Here is a 21,087-nt window from a genome sequence, read left to right as displayed (position 1 = left end):
GACACACACACACACACACACACACACACACACACACACCTCAATGTGAGAGAGAAACAAGAGAAACATCAGTTGGCTGCCTTTCACACGTGCCCCATCTGGGAATCGAACCTGCAACCTTTCAGGGTACAGGATGATGTCAACTAACTAAGCCACTCTGGCCAGGCTAACTAGAGGCCTGATGCAGGAAATCTGTGCATGGGGAGGGGGGTTCCTCAGCCCGGCCTAAGCCCTCTCACAATCCAAGACCCCTCACTCCTAACTACCCGCCTGCTCGCTCCTTACTACTTGGCTCACTGCTCCTTAGCGCTGCTGCACTTGCCAGACATGAGTCAGGCTTCTGGCTGAGTGGCGCTCCCGCTGTGGGAGTGCACTGACCACCAGGGGGCAGCTCCTGTGTGAGCATCTACCCCCTGGTGGTCAGTGTGCGTCATAACTACCAGTTGTTCTGGTCCTTTCTCCGTAAGGGTCACTGGGCTTTTTTATATATAGATAACTAATTCATCATATTCTCAGCTCTTTCTAATTTCAAGGCATTATACATGTGCATAAAGACTACTTTAAAAGTGAAGTTCACACAAGTTACCTCTTTTGGGGAACTTCTTACCTTTGAGGAACTTAATTTACTGCTTGGTCATTTGTTATTCTACATGTATGTCGTGAATGTATGCATAAAACCTCAGCCTTAAGGATTTGGTCTTCACTGGTCATTTACATTGTAATCAGTTTTGATTTCCTATTTTTAAAAACATCTTTCAGCCCTAGCCAGTTTGGCTCAGTGGATAGAGCCTCGGCCTGCAGACCGAAGGGTCCAGGGGTCGATTCCAGTCAAAGGCACGAACCTTGGTTGCAGGATCCTCCCTGGCCTGGGCCCTGGTTGGGGCACGTGCAGGAGGCAACCCATCGATGTGTTTCTCTCACATCAATGTTTCCCTCTGTCTCCCTCTCTCTTCCACTTTCTCTAAAAAATCAATGGGAAAATATCCTCAGGTGAAGATCAACAACAACAACAGCAACAAAAAAATCTTACAAATATCTTACAAATTTTGATTATTGAAAACATGCTTGCTCATAAAAATCAACTCTAACTTAGGAAAAGAAAAGCAAGTAGATTAAGACATAACCTAGCAAAACAAATGTCTAAATTTAAATTCCTCCACTGTGGGAGTAAAGAAAAACCCTCATAATTTAATATTTTATTTTTGTCACTGAAGATGAAGTAATGGGTCACTTTTGGGTTAAAGGAATATTATTGGGATACAACTTGTGATGTAGGACCCAGCTCTTGTTGGTGTGTTGGTAATGAATTCTGAGGTTCTTCTGATGTCTCCCATCAGCAGAAGCAGGCTGGCTGTTTCACTCTTCACATATGATTTTTTAAAAGTTTGGTCCAGCCTGGCTGGTGTAGCTCAGTGATTGAGCGTCAGCGTATGAGCCAGGAGGTCACGGTTTGATTCCCAGTCAGGGTACATGCCTGGGTTGTGGGCTTGATCCCCAGTGTGGGATGTGCAGGAGGCAGCTGATCAGTGCTTGTCTCTCATCATTGATGTTTCTCTCTCTCTCCCTCTCCCTTCCTCTCTGAAATCAGTTATATATGCAATACCCAGGTTAAGGAAGGATATCAAATCCTTTTCTCAGAAGGGCAGCCTTCTGACATTTGCCACAACTCTCTGGGTTCACATCATTTTATTAGGCTTAACCAACTGCTGAGGCCTCAATGCAGTTATCCTCTAAATATTCACCCTTGCTACTCTTCGAGCATCATAAAGGGAGTCAGAGAAAACCTTGCCAGGAGAGTACTTTCTCTGAAGGAGCCCTGCCTGGGATGCTGCCACCTTGCAGTTTCTAGCTTTCGATGGGAACACACAGCAGGCCGTCTCTATGAGGGCTACGGGGCTTAGGTTACCGCGGTTCTCAACCTGTGGGTCGCGACCCCTGAAAATACATCCTGCATATCAGATATTTACATTACGATTCATGACAGTAGCAAAATTACAGTTATGAAGTAGCAACGAAAATAATTTTATGGCTGGGGGTCACCACAACATGAGGAACTGTACTAAAGGGTCGCGGCATTAGGAAGGTTGAGAACCACTGGTAGAGAATGATGATGAATTTACCTTCTTTAATTCCAAAGCAGTGGCCCCACTCCTTCAGGGTGATGTGCTTATCCTTGTTGGGGTCACACTCATCAAAGAAGCGAGTGATGCAGTGTTCCATGGGCACCAGAGACGCTCGCAAAGGAGCAAGTTCCGAATGGGTCAAGACTCTGCAATGAAATTCATGGCGGCCTATAAGCTGAGTAGCTTGTGTGTGAAAGTTAACTCTTAGAATCACCAAGGGCGTCTTTCTTCCACAAGATTGCTGACTACGCCAAATGAATAGTACGCTCATGAAAAGTTGCAAATGAAACTATCTTTGGGTAAGATAGACAGCTTTTGGGGTGTCAATTCTTAAGGTTTCCTTTTTCATTGAAACCTGCCCTCCCGCCATTCTAAATTTGTAGGGGTGCACCCCAGAGATCATGTTCCTGCAAACTGGCCCTACCTGATTGTTCCAGATGTAGCACTTGACCCAAGTTGGGCCAATCAGATTATCTTGGGACTTTAGGATCAAGAGTGAGAGAATTAGAAGAGTCTCAGTGGGAAACGTGTGAACTTGGGAGCTGGGGTGTGGCCATTCTCTATGATTTCCAAAGCAGTTTTGTGTTTAAACACCAAACCACATTTATTTGACATTTCAGTCTTCTAGACTGGAACCGGGAAACCCCCTAAATCTGTTTAGAATTCTCTTTGTCGAGATAACTAGACATTATAACAGGAAAGTGACCTGGTCATGGGAAGGTAAAGAGTTCCTACCTGTCCATAGGATGCTGGTCAAGTTCACTGAACTGCCAGTGTACAGGGTACACATACATGTGGTAGTTTTTCTTAAAGTCCCTTAAGAGAAGGTCAATGGAATGGTCCCCGGCCAAGAGTCTCTTTTCATCCAGGTAAATTTTCTTGACCTGGAATTAGGAAGGGAGAAAGATCGTCAGAGAAATGTAATCAAATTATCCCTAGCTAAAGCTTACTTGAAGAGCAATGCAATACCATGACGGAGGAAAACAAGCCCACGCCATTGTATGAGACCAAATGAAATGCCTTCTAATCAACAACAGCCTTTCTTTTTTCTACATAGAATAACAGCCAACAGTAAAACAACTTAAGTTTTCAGAAGAAATTTGTCCTTTTTGATTTTTTTCTTTGAACTAAATAATGTTTCTTGCATTCCTTAAAACTATGAGAAAGTTTTAACTGATTTAGGCAAAACTGTTGATTAGTTAGTGAGTGAAAAGCCCACTCTTCCCCCGTTGGCATACTCCATTCTTAATCCTCAGGGAATTGCCATCCACTGCCTGCTCAGGCTCAGTGTAGCCCTTAGTGCAATACTGTTTGTCCGCCCTACCTAAAATTTCTGTTTTGTTTCTAATGCTCTCATGGCTCTCTGTGATGAGGTATTAAAGAGAGAGGATAGAAATTATTTTGGGGAAATGTGTGCAAAACTCCTAGCTTTCACTGGTATTTCCATTTCACTGAGTAATTGGAAGCAATCAGAACAGAACTTCTAACCATTCCCATGACCACATCTACCAGCTTCCCTCCTTATCAGTGTGGATGAATGTTCTTTGCTCCTAATCTAAGCCCTCCCCTCACTGGTGCCCAGAGCCCCCCCTCCTCACCCCTCCTCATCTACTCAGGATAACCTATGGCAGTTGGGCACCTTTCCTTCTTCACTGGCTTATTTCCAGAAACACAGGAGATCCTCCACCATCTCCCACTGGGAGCTGGACTCTTACATCCCCCTCCAGCTTCCACCCTATTTCACTGTTTTCCTTTGCAGCAAAATCTCTTGAAAATATTGTTTATACTTGCTGCTTCTGTATCCTTCCTCTTATTCTATTTTGAACCCTGTCCACTAAAGCTTTTCTCCTCTCCATTCTGCATTAACAGCTCTTGTCAAGGCCAACTATGATCATCATATGCCAGATCAATGGCCAACTCTTAGTCCTCCTCTTACAACCTATAAACCGCTTTGACACAGCTTAGGCACACCCATCTTCTTGTTTTATTTTTTCTTCATAGCACATTCCATCTCACCTGGCATATTTTATACATTTGCATGTATGTTCATATTTGCATATGAGAATATATACATATGCATGCACAAATCATATGTTTAAATACACATGCACATATACACTTATTTGTTAAGAGTCTGTCTTTTTGCCTAGAATGTAAGCTCGTGAAGGCAGATATCTTTGTTTTGTTTCTCTCCAGCACATAAATCAATTCTAGCTACTGGAATAAATTTTTCCTGGGACCTTCTGGAATCAATATTCTGCACATTTTAATATTAATATATTACTGACATTGTGAGTAATGAATTCTCTTATACCATAAATCTATGTCTGGCCTATGAGGGCAAAAAGACATTTAGGTTTAAATAATATGTCTGGGCATGAATATATAAATGCTGAATTGAGGTTCAGCTTGCGTAAACAGAGGTTGCTCTAGGTATGGGTTAGACAGCTCTCCCTCAGGCCACTGCCCTTTGCATCGGAATGGGGTGGTTTAGCATGCCCCATACCTTGTGGCAAGAATGGTCACCGCTACTATCCCAGATGTGCCAACCAGACTGGGGAGGCAAAGTGGGCTTTTGCTATACGCTTAGGGAGGTAGCCCCCTCCCCACCTATGCCCTGACACCCTTTTTCCTCAGGTCTTCTGGGCAGACACGTAGGGAGCTGACCTGTGCATAACTTACTTTATTTCTCTGCTTCTCATTTAAATATCCAGCATGTTCAGGGTTAGGCTCATAAAGTTGCATGAGGATATTCTTGAGCCAGTCTCTCATTCTTAGCGGGAACTGAGTCACTTCAAAGTCCGTACAAGTAGGAATAGCTGTTTCAAGCAGAAAGCAAATCGATGTTAACCGTTGGGTCTTACTCCTGTCCTATGGCAAGTCCTCAGAACAGGAAGCGTGGTGACTGACAACGCCCTCCTGGCCCAACCACCACAACGTGGCCCTTAACCCTGGGGGCGCAGCAGCACTGCCCTGGGTGTTGAAGAAACCTCTCCGATGCAATCTTCCACTCAAAGAAATTCTGATTTGATTGCTCTGGGGTGGAGCCTGGCATCAGGATGTTTCACAGGCTCCAAGGGTAGCTTAGATGTGCAGCCAGGGCTGGGAACCGCGTCTCCAGAACCGGAGAGCTGGGACTTAGAGGTGGAGGACACGGCTGTCTATCAGGGGAAAAGAGAAAAAGCTAGAAGTTAGCTCTTACTGTGGTCACCATGCGATACTTTGAAATCTCAGTGGCTTAAAGGAACCAACATTTTTTTTTCCAGTTCTGCTGAGATATAATTGACATACAACACTGCACACATTTAAGGTGTGCAGAGGAACGGCTTGACATGCACCCTATATTGTGAGATGATTCCACAGTAAGTTTAGTTAATATCCATCATGACCTCACATAGTTACAAAAAAAGAATTTTTTTTTTTTACTTGTGATGAGAACTTTCAGGATTTACTCTCTTAGCAAGTTTCAAATATATCAGACAGCGGTATTAACTATGTAGTCAACATTGCATCGACGGTTTCTTTCTTGAGACCACTGCAAGCCCAGCACAAGTTGGCAGGAGGGCTCTCTGCTCATGGCAGTCTCTCGGGGCCCCAGCGCGATGGAGACGCCGCCTCTCAACACAGGTGAAAAGGAGCGGGGAGAACCGCACAGCGGTTCTGAAATGCTGCTGCCCAGAACGCACATGGGTGATTTTTGCTCAAATTTTCTTGGACAAAGCAACCGATATGGGTATATCTAAAAGCAAGGGGCCTGAGACATTTAGTCCTCTCCTGGGTCTAGGAGAGGAGAACCGGAAACATTAGTGAGCACTGCTGATGTGGAGAATCACTTAGCGGTGAGGAGATCCAAAGACAATTGAGAATATCCTGGGAAAGGAAGACGATTAAAAAAAAACATACAAAAAACTTCTGGAAGAATATGTTGCCGTAAAAGCTCTTGGCAAGAGACTTAACTTGACTAGGGAAAAGGACAAATAATTTAGCAAAATTCCAATGATTCATCTCAATTATTAAGTGGATAACATTGTATAGTGGTTCTGAACCCCAGCCACATATTAGAATTGCCTAGGTTACTTTAAAAACAAATGAAGAAAAAAAAAAGCCAAGGTTCCAACCCAGTTCAATAAAATTGAAATCTCTCATGCTTAAAGCCTGGGCATTCTGCTTTTTCTTCTTCTTCTTTTTTTTTTAAGTCTCCCAGGTTGGCTTTAATGTGCAGCCTGGGTTCAGGACTCTAGTAGCTTTCTCCTGTTAGCATACGTATGAGCACATGTAAGTACGCTGTTCAGAGATGCACAGATTCACCCAGCCCTCTGAGCCATGGCGGCTGGTGGTAGTGACGGACTCTTACATTTGCAGGCTCCGAAATAATCCAGCTGCAGTTGGTGCCCCTTTTTGGTCCCCTCCAGTCTGCACTTAGTAGCAAACAGATGGCAGGAGCTGGCATAGGTCTGGTTGTCAGTGCCACACACCTAGGAAAGACAAGCATGAGAAAAAACCCATGTCCCTGAATGCTCATTGGGACAACGCTCAACTCCTTAAAGCTCACTGCGCTGTGCCCCACAGGTGGCCAGGTAGGCGAGGCTATTAAAATGATAACTATCCCATTGGGCACAAAAAAATTAACTAAATTATACCAATGGTGATGACTACTGAGCTTCAGATAAGCTCAGTAGAATGAAACTGAAGATGTTCCAAGGACAGAGTGAATTTTAAAACGATTTCTATAGATCAGTGCCATTATTACCTTTCTAGGGCACATTTGAAATTCTTTGATTTGGCTGCCATTTGTTCCTACTTAATATTAATTCAAATGTTAGATGATAACCTGGGCTTTTACCTTTTTTTTACAAAAAATTTCAATAGCTTCTTTCATTTAAATCACTAGTTGGTGTGCCTTAGAGACCAGTGTGTAGAATACTTACCTGGTCAAGGGGTTTTGTAGGAGGACAAGTCATTGGATCTTGGCAAACACAGTGGGGTTTTCCCTGTTGGTCAGCCTTGCACATGTGTCCTCTTTTACACTGGAAGTTCATGCAAGCATCTAAGATAAAAGTTTGGACAGGGTAAGCTAAATTGAATATATAAACTCAAATTCATCCAGATAACTAGCTCCACTTTCATTAATAAGAGAAAAGTTGGGAAAACTTCAGAAACCATTTTAATGCCAATTTTCAGGTCACGTCCTCTGGCATAGATTATGTTACACAATAGTCTAGATTTTTCTATACACTTTGGCTCAAAGTGTATAGAAATTTAGGAAAAACAAACAGCTCTCTTGGCCCGCCTGCAATAGTCATGGTCTGAAGTCTATAGTGCAATTTGTTTAGAAATTAAATAAGCCATGAGGATTTTGTTGTGTTGAAATTAAAAATATTTGTGATTGGGAATTAAGTTTTCATTAAATATGGATCTAAATTTCCTAGTAAGTTATGGATTTAAGAATCAAGAAGGTAGAATTAATTTCTCTCAGAAGCAAAAGGATTTAGATAAAATGAATTCTAAATTCAGTAATATTGCAATAGGACTTCCATTTGGTAAACACACATACTCATAGCTGTATAGTAGTCCCCCTCATCTGCAGGGAATACTTTCCAAGACCCTCAGTGGATGCCTGAAACCATGGGTAGTACTAAACACTTTATACTATGTTTTTTTCTTATACATACATACTTATGGTAAAGTATAATTTATAAACTAAGCATCATGAAGTAGCTTTAAGCTGCTATTGACCTTCTGGCGATATGCCAGCGGGGGGCGGGGGGAATCATTGGTTTTGAGAGAGCCAGGATCATCATGATGATATTGATGATTGGATGTCAGGAGCAGATGATGTTCATCATTGGAAAAATTTGATATTTTTGGACTGATGTTGACTGCTGCCAAGGTCCAGCCCCGGGGGTCAAGGGGGTCCCAAAGGTGAAACTGGAAAGCAAAACTGCGAATGGGGTAGACTACTGTATATGAAATGTGGGCAAGAGAATGTCTACAACAGGCCCTGACCAGGTAGCTCGGTTGGTTAGAGCATCGCCTGCCTGATATGCTAAGGTTTTGGGTTAGATCCCTGATATGTGCATACAAGAAGCAACCAATGAATGCATAAATAAGTGGAACAACAGATTGATGTTTCTCTCTCTCTTCATCTCTCTCTCTCTCAAATCAATTTTTAAAAAGAGAGAATGTCTATAATTTATGAGATCATTTCCTTAGGGAGAACTGGGGAGAGGTGAATTCTGTGAAATAAAGGGATAGGGGTAGCCCAATATAGCTGATTCCATCTCTTCCTTGATATAGTCACAAACAGCCCATACTCACCAACATCGTATACCCTAATGTTGCCTTCAGTTGAACTTTCATCTTCATTCAGTGAGCTCTCTGCTTTTTTGGCCTTTATAAAAACAAGAGGAGAAGGGTAAGTCTATTGGCAAGCTGTTACCTATTTTATATTTCTGATGTGCATACATTCACTGAGCTTTTCATATCCAAATCACGTCAGATCTCAAAAAGAGACACCAGTCATAACTGTGGAAATAGACAGCAATCCTTTGAGAACAGGAGCTATTTCCACTTCCTGCGCTGGATTCAGGCTCTATCTCTGGGGATTACGCAATAAAAGTTGGAACTAACTAACATCAGGAGCAAAGTTGGAACCTCCCCGTGGGATTCGGGAAAACAGTAGAAATATAATATCATCGTGCAGTTCTGTGGGTAAGACATGTTACCTCACTAATCTCTGTGAAGCTGCTGGTAAAGGTTCCTTACAGTGTCTAAAGTGTAAGAAAATTCCTCTCTTAGAATGGCAGCAGAGTTCTCAGAAATCCAGGCTGTCGGCCTTGCCCACCAAAAGCTGTCAAGACTTCCTGGAGGGTGCTGCCAAGGCTTTGCACAGAAGCTCCAAATGATTAAATAACCAAATAACAATGTGCTTCCCCCTACCCCACTCTCACTCTGCTGTCATTTTGTGTCTGTTTGCTTCATGAAGTTGTAGCTGAAGTCTTTGTTCTTCATCTTTATAACTAAACCAACAGACATTGCTGGAGCTCCTGTTATGTTAGAGACATTTTGCTAGAAGTTGGTAATCCAACTTGATATGACCTGACACCTACCTGCCCTCAAGGCATTGGAGCAGCAGTTGTCAGTGTCTCCCACCCCTCACCTCTGTCAGAGTTTACCATTCTAGTTAGCTCCAGGGACTTCCAACAGCCAGCATCTGTGTCTTTGTGGCTTCAAAACTATGGAATTCTATTTAGCCTGCTCAAAGAACAGACTGCCAGTTGTAGGGAATTAACACCCCTCTAAGCCTGTATAAATCAGGTTCCTTTGATTAGCTTCCTTTCCTTTCCTTTCCTTTCCTTTCCTTTCCTTTCCTTTCCTTTCCTTTCCTTTCCGTTTCTTTCCTTTCCTTTCCTTTCCTTTCCTTTCCTTTCCTTTCCTTTCCTTTCCTTTCCTTTTTTATTGTTGACAGTATTACAGATATTCCCCCATTCCTTCCCCCTCTTCCATTTTCCTCCTCTCCTCTCCCCCCTCCCCCACCAACACACACACACAAACTGCACTAAGATTCAAGGTCTGCTTCTAGGGGAACCAAAATAGAATAGTCATTTTCAGCCTAATAATGGAGATGCAGAAGAAAATAAGGAACTGCAATATATTTAGTAATGTACTGACAGAGGTAAGTATAGGAGGCTGAGGAGGCACAGAGAAAGGTCATGGCTGCTGCTTGATAAAGCTAACAGCGTTATCAGACAAGCATCACTGTCAATAATCTCACCCCTTGGGATTCTCCAGGTTCACTGGCATCTTCATTCTCATTCTCACGGGCTCTTTCTCTTTGCTCCTCATATTTGATGTGATAGCTATCGGAAGCAGCCCTTTCAGCCTCCTGGAAGGCCTCTCTTGGGAGGAAGTAGTCGTCACTTGCACTGTCCCTGGGGCCATCATCACCACCCCCAGCAGCAGGCTCTGCGAGTAAAGCCTCAGAAACAGTCTTTTTCTCCATCTCCTCAGGGTCGCGGATAACTTCAAGGCCAGCTTTTCCCTCTTGGCTCTGCCATTCAGGATCTTGATTGTGCTTCTTGATTTCTGATGCAGTTCCCTCTTCCATTTCTTCACTGGAGTTATCCTCTTCTTGTTCTTGGGGACCCTCCTCAAATTCATCTTTCTGCATCTTGCTTTCTTGAGTTGGTTGACTGGACTCTTCCAAAATATCATCAGATCGGGTAGTGTCTTCTTCCTGCTTGCTGTTAGAATGCCCCTGGGGAAATTCTCCCTCCCTTTCTTGGTTATCAGTGTGGGTACCAACTTCGCTTGGCTCTAGTCTCATCCCTTCCTCGTCTCCATTTGGAATGTTTGGATCCTGCTCTTGGTTTTCTTCATCACCGAGGTCTTCACCATGTTTGCTGCTCCTGTTTAAATGATGATGTGAATCAGTTATAAGCTGCTCTTGGTTTTCCTCTGTGTTTGTGATGCTTTCTTGTTGGTTAGAATCTACAGTGGGACTAACATCAGGAGCAAGGAAATCAATATTCTCTGGGAGCTTTTCCTGTTGAGGCTCACTCGTATCTTCTTTTAGGTCCAATGTACCTCCAGCGAGTGCGTCCTCTAAATTCTCACTGAAGTCACTTTCACTTTCCTCTTGATCCTGTAATCCCTGATCTGCTGACTGGTCATGATTTTTCTCCTTTAACTTTTCTACTGAAGATTTTTCAGCCTTAAAAGAAAAATGTTTATTTTGAAACAAATGATAATTTATTATATACCTCACATTTACAATTCATAAAGCCAACATTTAATACTATTATTCTTTGTTAATATAATGACATGTAAACTTACATTTATAATGTTCTTCATATTCTATAGCTACACGTTTTACCTGAATTTGAATTTTGTGAAATGAAACAATTATATAGCACCTCAATTGAAGGAGTAAAACTCATTAATTCTCACAATTCTTCTAGTGATCGGAGGCAATTGATATGATATAAAAAATTAAACTGAGATGAGAATGAAATAATCCCTTTGGCCATGCTTTGAAATGGAAACCTTTGGAGAATTTGGAAATTATCTTAGCATAACTATGTGACTTTTACCTTATTGTCGGGCTGCTCTTCTACAGATACTATAGTTTCCTTTTCATCTTCTGCATCTTCAACCCCTAAAATGGGCACCGTAGTGTCACCAGGCGTTTCTAACAGTTCAGTCTGTTGGATGGAACTCAAGGACTCAGCAGTTGGTTGGGAATGGTCAGATAGGAACCTTGCATTTGTCTGAAAATTAAAAAATTGGTTTGTGTTATTCATGTATAGATATTAATGTTTAAAATTTTTAGTTAGTCTATTATTGTCATCACTAGAGGCCTGGTACACGGGATTCATGCACTGGGAGGGAGGGTGGGGGGCATGGAATGCGGAGATTGGCCTGCTGTGGGAGTGCCTCTCATCCCAATCAGACGAGTGGCTGTGGACCCCCACTCTGAGCGGCTGCTCCCACTGTGGGAGCTCACTGACCACTAGGGGGCAGCTCTTGCGTTGAGCGTCTGCCCTCTGGTGGTCACTGCGCATCATAGCGACTGGTTGATTGGTCGTTCTGGTTGTTCCGCCATTCAGTCTCTGGGTTTTTATTATATAGGATTATTAGTAGCAATACACTTCATTTCAAAAATAAATTAAAAGATATTCTCTAGAATTTATAAGGATACAAGCAAATGTCCAGAATATAATCTTAAGTGAAAGCAGAATCCCAATCATGTTTAAGAAAAAGTTATACATGCAGAGACTGGGTGAAAATAAAGTTCCAATAATAATAAATTTTGAGTTTTGGAATTACTTTCTGTGTTTTTCAAACTTTTACAAAACAATTGTACAGTATAATTTTGAAAAATATTGTTTGTATAGCAGAAAGTTGAGGTTAAATTAAGTTAACCATAGGGTATAGCATTGTACATTTGCTTAAGTTAATTACTCACTGATAATTAGAAGAAAGGCTGTAAACCTTTTATTCAATATTTGTTTACTTCCTTAACATTATCAGCCTAAATCCATCAAGAAATCCTTTAATAAAAATAATTTAATGTCAATTAATTAAAAAACTGTGGAACAGAACACCAAGTCTAATAGGGAAGAGTAGCTAAGGCATATTATTTCCACTAGATGGATGGCTCTGTCCATTTCTAGCAAGATCAGAGGCATGGTCTGGCCAGTGTGCACAGTGGTTAGAGCACTGGCACATGCACTGAAGGATTTAGGTTCAATTCCTGGTCAAGGCCATGTACCTGGGTTGCAAATTTTATCCCTGGCCCCAGTAGAAGTGCATACAGGAGGCAGCCAATGGATGTGTCTCACATCAGTGTTTCTCTCTCTCTCTCTCTCCACTCTCTCTAAAAATCAATGGAAAAAATAAATTGGGTGAGAATCAACAATAATAACAAAAACAGATCAGAGATCAGAAGCCTGGTTGGAGAAGTTGAGATAAGATACCTCCCTTCAAGTCTTGACTCACCTATTTACTATCTATCTGTAGTTTTGTTCCTCTTTAACCTGTCATCTCTCAAGGTGAAGTAAGCAGAAATATCAGGATAAGGTCAAGTGCCCATCAGTAGATGAATGGATAAAAAAAAACTGTGGAACATTTATTCTATGGAATACTATGCAGCTGTAAAAAAGAGGGATCTCTTACCCTTTGGGACAGCATGAATGGACCTGGAAAATATTACACTAGGCCCAGCCTGCACCCTCTCACAATCTGGGACTGCTTGGGGGATGTCCGACTGCCGGTTTAAGCCTGATCCCTGATCCAGGGGGATCAGGCCTAAACCGGCGATCGGACATCTCCCTCACAATCCAGGACCACTGGCTCCTAACCGCTGGCCTGCCTGACTGCCTGATCATCCCTAACCACTCACCTGCCTGCCTGATCGCCCCTAACCATTTGCCTGTCTGCCTGATCAACCCTAAGTGCCTCTGCCTCAGCCCCCGCAGCTTTGTCTGGAAGGATGTCCGGAATGACGTCCGGAAGGTTGTTCGGCTGTCCAGTCTAATTAGCATATTATGTTTTTATATTATAGATATGCATAGCCCATAGACATGGGCAATAGGGTAGTGAAGACCTGAGGGAGGGATGGGGCCTGGGAAGAGGGGGGCAAGAAGAGGAAAATGGGAGATATATGTAATACGACCAACAATAAAAATACATTAAAAAGATAAGGTCATGTATATTAAAATATGTTATAAAGTTTAAGGAGTTACCTAAGCGAAAAATTACTATGGCTAGTAGCAATAGCATGCAGTGGTAATAATACAAAGTGTCTGGTATCGTAGGCAGGTAGTCTCCGTGAGTCTTTATTAAAGAGATGCTGTGGACACTCAGATGTCAGATCAGGTGTAAGTACTAGTATAAGACTCAGATTCTATTTGGATGGACTAATCTTTATTCCATTAGCAGGTCCTGCAGTGCTGATTGTGCAATATAAAGAAAGGCTGGGAGCACAGGATTTATTTTAGATTTGGTTTGCTCTCCTGCTTCTTATTACCAACTAAGAGAAGGATAATATGTTTTAAAATTTCCAAAGAAGCTATTTGTAAGAGGGAAAAGGAGAAAGAATGACTGCCAGGTTGGTAAGTTGCTGGCAGGGGCATCATGTAAGCCAAGGCTGGAGGAGATTTTAGGCTTATTAGTGGAGGACTGCTCCTCCTCTCTGCTCCCTCCCTCTCCAATTTCCCCTCCTCAAAATGGGAGAGATGCACAAGAACACGGCAGCTTCTTTTCTTTCAGAAGTTTCTTGAAAATGAAGTTGTTTCATCCTTAGGCTCACATCTGTGTTTTAAACAACGTACCCTCTGGATAGCTGCATAGAATTTGTAACCACACAGAATCAACCCACTGACTTCTGGAGCACTCAGCAGTAGGGGGAAATGATACAAGATTTCTAAGAGATAGTGCGATGAGAAGGTATTTTGAGCATTTTCTAGGTCTGTGTGATAAACAAATTGTCCTAGAAAAGAAACATCTGGAATGTGTCTCTATGCAGGCAGGTCGTTCAAACACTTCTTTCAAAGCCTACTTTTGATGCCCGTTTGCATAGCAGCAACAGCTTCGAGGGCAAAACACATTTTCAGGGGAAAACAATGGTTCTGTGGGAGCCCCTTTTTGTGCTGAACATAATTTATCCCTTGTTTGTAATTTCCAAGGACAATGTATAATTTCAGCTGGAGTAGCTCCACACTATTTACCCATGACTCTTGGCAGTGGTCATAAATTCTGTTTCCTCAGAACTGCCTGGTCTGGTGGCATGGCGTTTGTCTTTGCTGACACATCTGTCAGCCAGAAGCTATCACTAGCTGGGATCGCGTCTGAGAGGGAGGGACAGCAGGGACAACAGATAAACTGCTTTGTCTATTTAAAGGAGCCCTATTCCTCCATTTAGTGAAAAAGAAAAAAAATACACAAATCCTTTCGTTTGGTTAAGGATGGATGATATGGCTCTTTGGGGGACATTCAAATGGCCATCAGCCATGGAGAAAATATATATATATATATTATTTTCCACATTATTTTGAGGCTGCTGATATGTCTCAAAGGATTTGATTTGTACAGCTGATTTATTGCTGTGTGAATGGTGGAGCCAGTATATGTGACTGAAAAAAAAAAAAGATGTTTTAGCTCTATTTTCAGTGTGTTTATTTGAACAACTCCCTAAGGACGAGTTAAGAGCTGATTTGTGGTTACCGTACCATTTCCTGTCCCTAACCCCTTGGTTCCTGTTTTTATTACAGACTCAGCATTTCTCATCCAGGTTCTATTTGACCTTGAAGAAAATGCTGCTGGAGAGAGCGTGGCTGTGCCCTCCACGATTTCTCATACGAATTCCTTAAATTTCTCATGCTAATGCGATGAGTTTCCTGAGGAGAATTTATTTCTCCCTGTGCTCTTTTGTATTTGGGCATATTTCCTGACTAATAAACTGATAATCAGCACTTTCAGCTACATATATAAGGCATCTTACAGACTCTGTTAATTCTGAAAGAAATATATATATTTAAAGTACCATATCTCAATTTTCCTAAGCCTCCATTCCTCACTTGGGCAAAAAAAATATATAGTGTGACTAAAACAAACAAAAAAGTTTTAAGCCTCTATATAAGAACATTTTCTTTTTTAAAAATTGCCTTTATTTATTTTAGAGAGAGGAGAGAGAGAAAGAGAGGGAGAGAGAGAGAGTGAAATTGATGTGAAAAAGAAACATACAGCAATCAGCTGCCTCCTGCCTCTTGCCGGGGATTGAACCCAACACCCGGGCATATGCCCTGAGCAGGAATTGAGCTGGTGACCTCTCGGTGTGCGGGATCACCCTCAACCAACTGAGGCACATCGGCCAGGGAAAGAACATTTTCTTTTAAATGGAGGATTTCTAAACTAATATCAGGAGGGAGAGATGTAATAACAGGAAAAAAAAATTTACCGGGATTGCTGCTGCAGTTCCCAAAATGTACAGGAAAGAAAGCACAGTCTTCATGCTTCCAAGACCTGTGAACAAGAAGGTCATTAGTAGTGGCGGGCCAAGTTTCCTTACGTACGAAAGGCTAAAAGATAACCTTAGCAAATATTGAGCGTGATACCGTCCTTTGTATTTACAGGTGATTGCTGTCTTTGTGGACTAACGTGTCTGCAAAGACAGATTAATGACAGTTTTGACCCAACGGTGTCCCTGTGAGGACTCCTTGATTTTTTGGCCCAGCTGTATTGGTGGAAACTGTCTGTGCTTATGACTGTGTGTCCTTGAATGAAAGCTTCATGCAAATCTCAGGTCTTAAGACTTGCGAGTATTCAAAGTACAGTTAGCAGTCACAAAGTGAATAAATAGGGTGTGAAAAAAGGTCTCTTTGGTGGTAAAGAAACCCACACGTTCAGAAAAGAGTTTTAGGCATGAGACATCGTACTGCACTAAAGGGGCCACCAACGTTCACCCAATTCAGAGCTTTCACATTGGCAATCTGTGAGTTGGTGGTGGCCTGCAAATGGGTTTGGTTTGGTAGGCACTGTGCATTTTAAATTAGTATTGAAAACTCTGGAGGTTTCATGTAAAAGATCCACATACGCAGTTTCTCTTGAACTATTGGCCCTCTCGGCAACAGCAGGCTCGCATGGCGATGGTGGGCTAGGTCTGAGGAGAGACTGTCCTGTAAGGGACGCTGACATTTGTATCTGGTTTGTTTCACTTTTGTTACTTGCTTGCATTTTTGAGTTCAGTGAGTTCCAAACTAACTTTTTCAGTTTAGCGATGAGACAAGTGAAACAAACAGGCTAAGTGAATTGGCCTCTAGGTGAACTCTCTTAAAAGGAGTGGGCAGTCTACAATTTCTTACCCAGTATCCTTAAGCCTGGTAATCTGAACTCTGACTGAGATTCACGATACAGTTTTTAATCACTAATAGAGATTTCTATCTCTGAAACTCCCAGAAATAGTAGATAACTCTTTTAAATGACTTCTTGCAACCATAGTTTTATACATACATGTATTACAGAGCTTTAAATGACATTAAATAAACCTTTAATGAGGTTTAAAAAGAAAGTGAGTAGTTTGATAGTTACCTCAATATTTTAAGCTAACATGCTTAAATGGATATTTAAAAGAAGGTCTGGGGGATGGGAGTGCGGTGGAGGGGATCAATGGGGGGAAAAAGAGGGACATCTGTAATACTTTCAACAATAAAGATAAATTAAAAAATATATATGCATATGTTTTGTCTATCCCATTTAATCAACAGAGATTTTTGTTTCTTCGTCTGCTTTATATTTTTCTTATTATTCTTATTTATTTATTTATTTTTGGAAGCATAGGAATTACTACAGGTATTTGATTTTAACTTCATTAGCAAATAATGTTTAAAAAATGTATCTTTATTGCCCTACCTGGTTGGCTCAGTGGATAGAGTGTCAACCCACAGACTGAAGGGTCCTGGGTTTGATTCTGGTCAAGGGCACATATCTCGGTTACAGGCTTGATCCCTGGCCCTGGTCAGGGCATGTGCAGGAGGCAACCAATTGATGTGTCTTTCCCACATCGATGTTTCTCTCTCTCTGTTTCCCTTCCTCCCTTCCATTCTCTCTGAAAAATCAATGGAAAAATATCCTCAGATGCGGATTAACAACAACAAGAATATGTATTTTTTATTGATTTTAGAGAGGAAGGGAGAGGAAGAGATAGAAACATTAATGATGAGAGAGAATCATTGATCAACTACCTCTTGCATGTCCCCAACTGGGGATTGAGCCTGCAACCCAGGCATGTGTCCTGACCAGGAATTGAACCGTGACCTTTTGGTTCATAAGTTGATGCTCAACCATTGAGCCACACAAGCTGGGCAGCAAATAAAGTTCTTATTGAAGAAAAGGAGGTTATAGGTGTGAACACAGAAACACGCCAGAAACAAATTAGAACTCATTCTCCCTATCCCACTATTTGAACATCACGAGGTAGACCTGGATTAGGGAACAGTGCTTTGAAAGGATGGAGAGAAAAGCTGCACATAGAAGGTAATTTGGGATGGAGTATGGAGGAAAAACTCAAATCGTGTATAACCTTAAATAATAATCCATTCTAGTTTTAATAAAAATAACATGTACTCACCCTGCTTGGAGAGTTTAATTCCCCCAAAGGCCGCCTCTGAAAATGACTATTCATTACGTAAGTAGAAATTCAGAGTCCTAATGTGAAATGTGTGTTACATCATTTATACCTTTAAATAAACATTATGTAGAACTCGTAATGGTGTATAACAGATGCCAGATTATATTTTCAAAGTGCCTTGGGTTTATCAGATTTATAACTGGGATATTATCTTATTTGATCATTTTAACAACTTCATTGATATGGTAGATGAACAGGCCTAGAAAGGTTATGATAGGTCACACTCAGGGTCAAAGAGCTGTCAAGAAGAGGAATTGGATTGGAACCCAGCTTTCCTGGCTCCTGTTCTGGTACTCTCCCAGCTCACTTGTAAATAAAGATCTCCATTTACCTCTTACAGAAAGATGTTGGGAAGGAGAAAAACAACAAACAAATAACCCCAAACCAGTATTGGAAGAAATTCAGAGTTCACTTTGAATTAAGGAGTTCCAAGCATTTTAAAGTTTAAGGTTTTTGCCTATGTGGCAAATAAGTATTTTTCTGCATTGGGGGGGGGGGGGATAAAAGGCTGATCATAGAAGATTGGCTAGTTTATTTGATAGCAAAAGTCCCTTTCAATAATGCTTTTTAGTCCAAACAAGGCCTTTGCATAGAAATTAAAGTTCCCTTGAATGAAGAACATGTCTAAATAAAAGCTTGTAGCATGTTAGAAATGGTCTTTGGGAAAGTTATGTTTGCAGATAGACCAGTGAAAGACTTAATAGGAGGAAATAGCAATATTAAGGCGAGAGGTGGTCAGAGCATTGAATTTTGGCTGTGGCCTTGGAAATGGAGAAGTGAAAAATAGATTCAGTTTGTACTGGCCCCTGAGAGTCAACTTTAAATTTTCAGAAATTTAGTTGACTATTAAATAAAGCCATTATTAAAAATTAAATTATACACACATATACTTAAATTAATAATATCAACAAAGGAAATAAATACTCAAAACTCATCACTTCACACGTATTATGCTACATTTTACTGTTACTTACTTTCTTATGGTTATTTATGCCTGTTGTATCTGTAGGTGGAAATACTATATAATGTGCTACTGCGCATCTGTTCCCAATTTTGTTCAGTGATGTCATGCTAGTAGTTGGAAATTAGCCATAGTGGGAGGATTATACCATGGAAATCATCAAATGCTGCTCAATTTCTCTCCATCCTTCCCCAAAGCTGATTGCTAAACATTCATCAGCATATTGAGTTGTACACTTGAAACCTGTATGGTTTTGTTAACTAAGGTCACCCAAATAATCTCAGTTAAAAATATTTACCAGCATATCAATGGAAAATATTTAAAAGCAGAACAGATAAGATTTAATAACCACTTGGATATTGTTGGAAGAAGAGAAGGAAGAGTCTTAGGCTATCACATTTCTAATTTGGACAAATGGGTAAATGGTAGTATTAATCACTAAGGTAAGGAATTAATAAGAGGAAGATCAGGTTTTAGAAGAAAGGTGATGCATTCATTTTGGACTTGTTGAATTTGAGTAGAGCTATACTTGAATAAGTGCGTCTGCAGGTAGGCATCGAGCGGGGGTTAAAGATACACCTTGGGTGCTGTGGGCATGAGAAGCTTTATAACGAGTAGAGCAGAGGGCCGAGGCCAGAAGCCTGGTGAGTGAAGACTATTAGGTCCATTAGAGGATGGGAGGGACTAATGATACAAAGGATGAGAGACAGGAGTTTCACATAAGAAAAAGAGTGTTAAATGTCCCAGAGAGGCCAAAGTAAACAAGGCCAGGGAATTACCCCCTGCCGTGGGAATTACAGAGGTTACTGGAGAGCTGTGGGAGAGGAGTTGTGGGGCAGGAGTGTTGGTAGAGCCTATCTGCAGTGACTGAGGAGTAGGCAGACAGTGATGTAGTAAAGACAGCGGGTGTGAAGATGGCTGTCTATGAAAGAAAGGTGAGTAAGGGGAACGTGTGATCACAGGCAAATTTTATTTGTATTAAAATGTAGTCATCCAAGTGCTTTTTATGCTTACAGAAAAGCAAAAGAAACCCAAATGAGCCCGGCTGGCATGGCTCAGTGGTTGAACATCGACCTATGAACCAGGAGGTCAGGGTTTGATACCCATCAGGGCACATGCCTGGGTTGTGGGCTCCATCCCCAGTGTGGGGTGTGCAGGAGGCAGCTGTTCAGTGATTTTCACTCATTGTTGATGTTTCTCTCTCTCTCTCCCTCCCTCTCCCTTGCTCCCTGAAATCAATAAAAATATATTAAAAACAAGAAGCCTACATGAAAAGATAGAGGAGAAGAGAGGGAATGTGGTCAGCAATGATTGCCCCAGTGACCCACAACTCCTGGGCTGTATGCCCTGGACTTTGGCCCTGGCCTTGTGACTTGCTTTGGCCAATGGGACATTAGCAAACACGTTGCCAGCAGAGGCTTGGCAAGCACTTGCACACTAGAATTTGCCCTCCTGTGAAAGCCACCCGCCATGCTATGAAAAAGTTTGGACTACTGACTAGCTCAATCGTTTCATGATAAGCCACCATGCAGAGAGAACTTTGGAGGATGAGAGACCAGTTGGGATGGTTCAGCCTCAGCTGAGCTCCCAGCTTGCTGGAGCCACGTGAGTAATTCCAGACAAAATCAACAGAAGAACCACCCAGCTGAGTCCAGTACAGACTACAGATCATGTGCAAATAAGGGAGCTGGTTTTAAGCCATTTAGCTCGGGAGTGGATGGTTATGCAGGAATAGATATCTGAAATAGGGGAAAACAGCGAAGCTGCCTGAATCATTGTGTAGCTAATATTGCACAGCAATTCATGACATAAACTCTGAAACAGGACTTCCTAGACGTTAATACTGAATTTGCATAATCCCGAGTAAATTATTTAGTTTTTTTTAAAGCCTCAGTTCTTTACCTGTACAGTGATGATGAGGATAAAGTGAGGTGACAGAATCTCAGTCAGCCCTTGATAAATATTTGCTGGTCTAATGTTAAAGCACTGGTGGAAGGTTTAACTCTGAAGAGAAGGAGGGATTCTTACTTTCTTTTTTTTCCCCCAGAATAAACAGAGAAAAGCTTAACTGTAAGGATGTGTTGAGACAAGGCCCCAGGGATATCAATTCATTCAGTCAGGTGTGGCTACTCCTGCCTTATGTTTATATAGCATTTTATAGTTTATAAAATATTTTCTTATAGGCTGTCTCATTTGATCCAATAAGAAAAGGAGAGTAGATAACATTTAACTATAAGAAACAGAAGTTTGGAGGACGTAAATTTTTACTTGGCTCAATGTGCAAGGGTACGAGGTGAGCAAGAACTAGACACCAC

At 41.5% G+C, this 21,087-nt stretch overlaps 1 protein-coding gene across 2 annotated transcripts in view; it reads right to left on the bottom strand.

The window, feature by feature from the left end:
- Nucleotides 1-21,087, bottom strand: part of SPARCL1 (SPARC like 1) — a 58,540-nt gene that overhangs the window by 2,627 nt on the left and 34,826 nt on the right. For both annotated transcript variants that reach the window (XM_006760049.2, XM_006760050.2), the window contains exons 2-10: nucleotides 15,583-15,647; nucleotides 11,216-11,392; nucleotides 9,898-10,836; nucleotides 8,442-8,514; nucleotides 7,052-7,170; nucleotides 6,478-6,598; nucleotides 4,806-4,942; nucleotides 2,859-3,007; nucleotides 2,121-2,269 (exon numbers count right to left, since the gene is read on the bottom strand). In XM_006760049.2, coding sequence (XP_006760112.1) covers nucleotides 2,121-2,269; nucleotides 2,859-3,007; nucleotides 4,806-4,942; nucleotides 6,478-6,598; nucleotides 7,052-7,170; nucleotides 8,442-8,514; nucleotides 9,898-10,836; nucleotides 11,216-11,392; nucleotides 15,583-15,647 — 1,929 coding nt within the window. The remainder of the gene's footprint in view (nucleotides 1-2,120; nucleotides 2,270-2,858; nucleotides 3,008-4,805; nucleotides 4,943-6,477; nucleotides 6,599-7,051; nucleotides 7,171-8,441; nucleotides 8,515-9,897; nucleotides 10,837-11,215; nucleotides 11,393-15,582; nucleotides 15,648-21,087) is intronic.

This window comes from Myotis davidii, unplaced genomic scaffold, assembly GCF_000327345.1.
Source record: "Myotis davidii unplaced genomic scaffold, ASM32734v1 scaffold356, whole genome shotgun sequence".
In the NCBI taxonomy this organism is placed as follows: domain Eukaryota; kingdom Metazoa; phylum Chordata; class Mammalia; order Chiroptera; family Vespertilionidae; genus Myotis; species Myotis davidii.
This window is presented reverse-complemented; position numbering and strand designations above follow the sequence as displayed.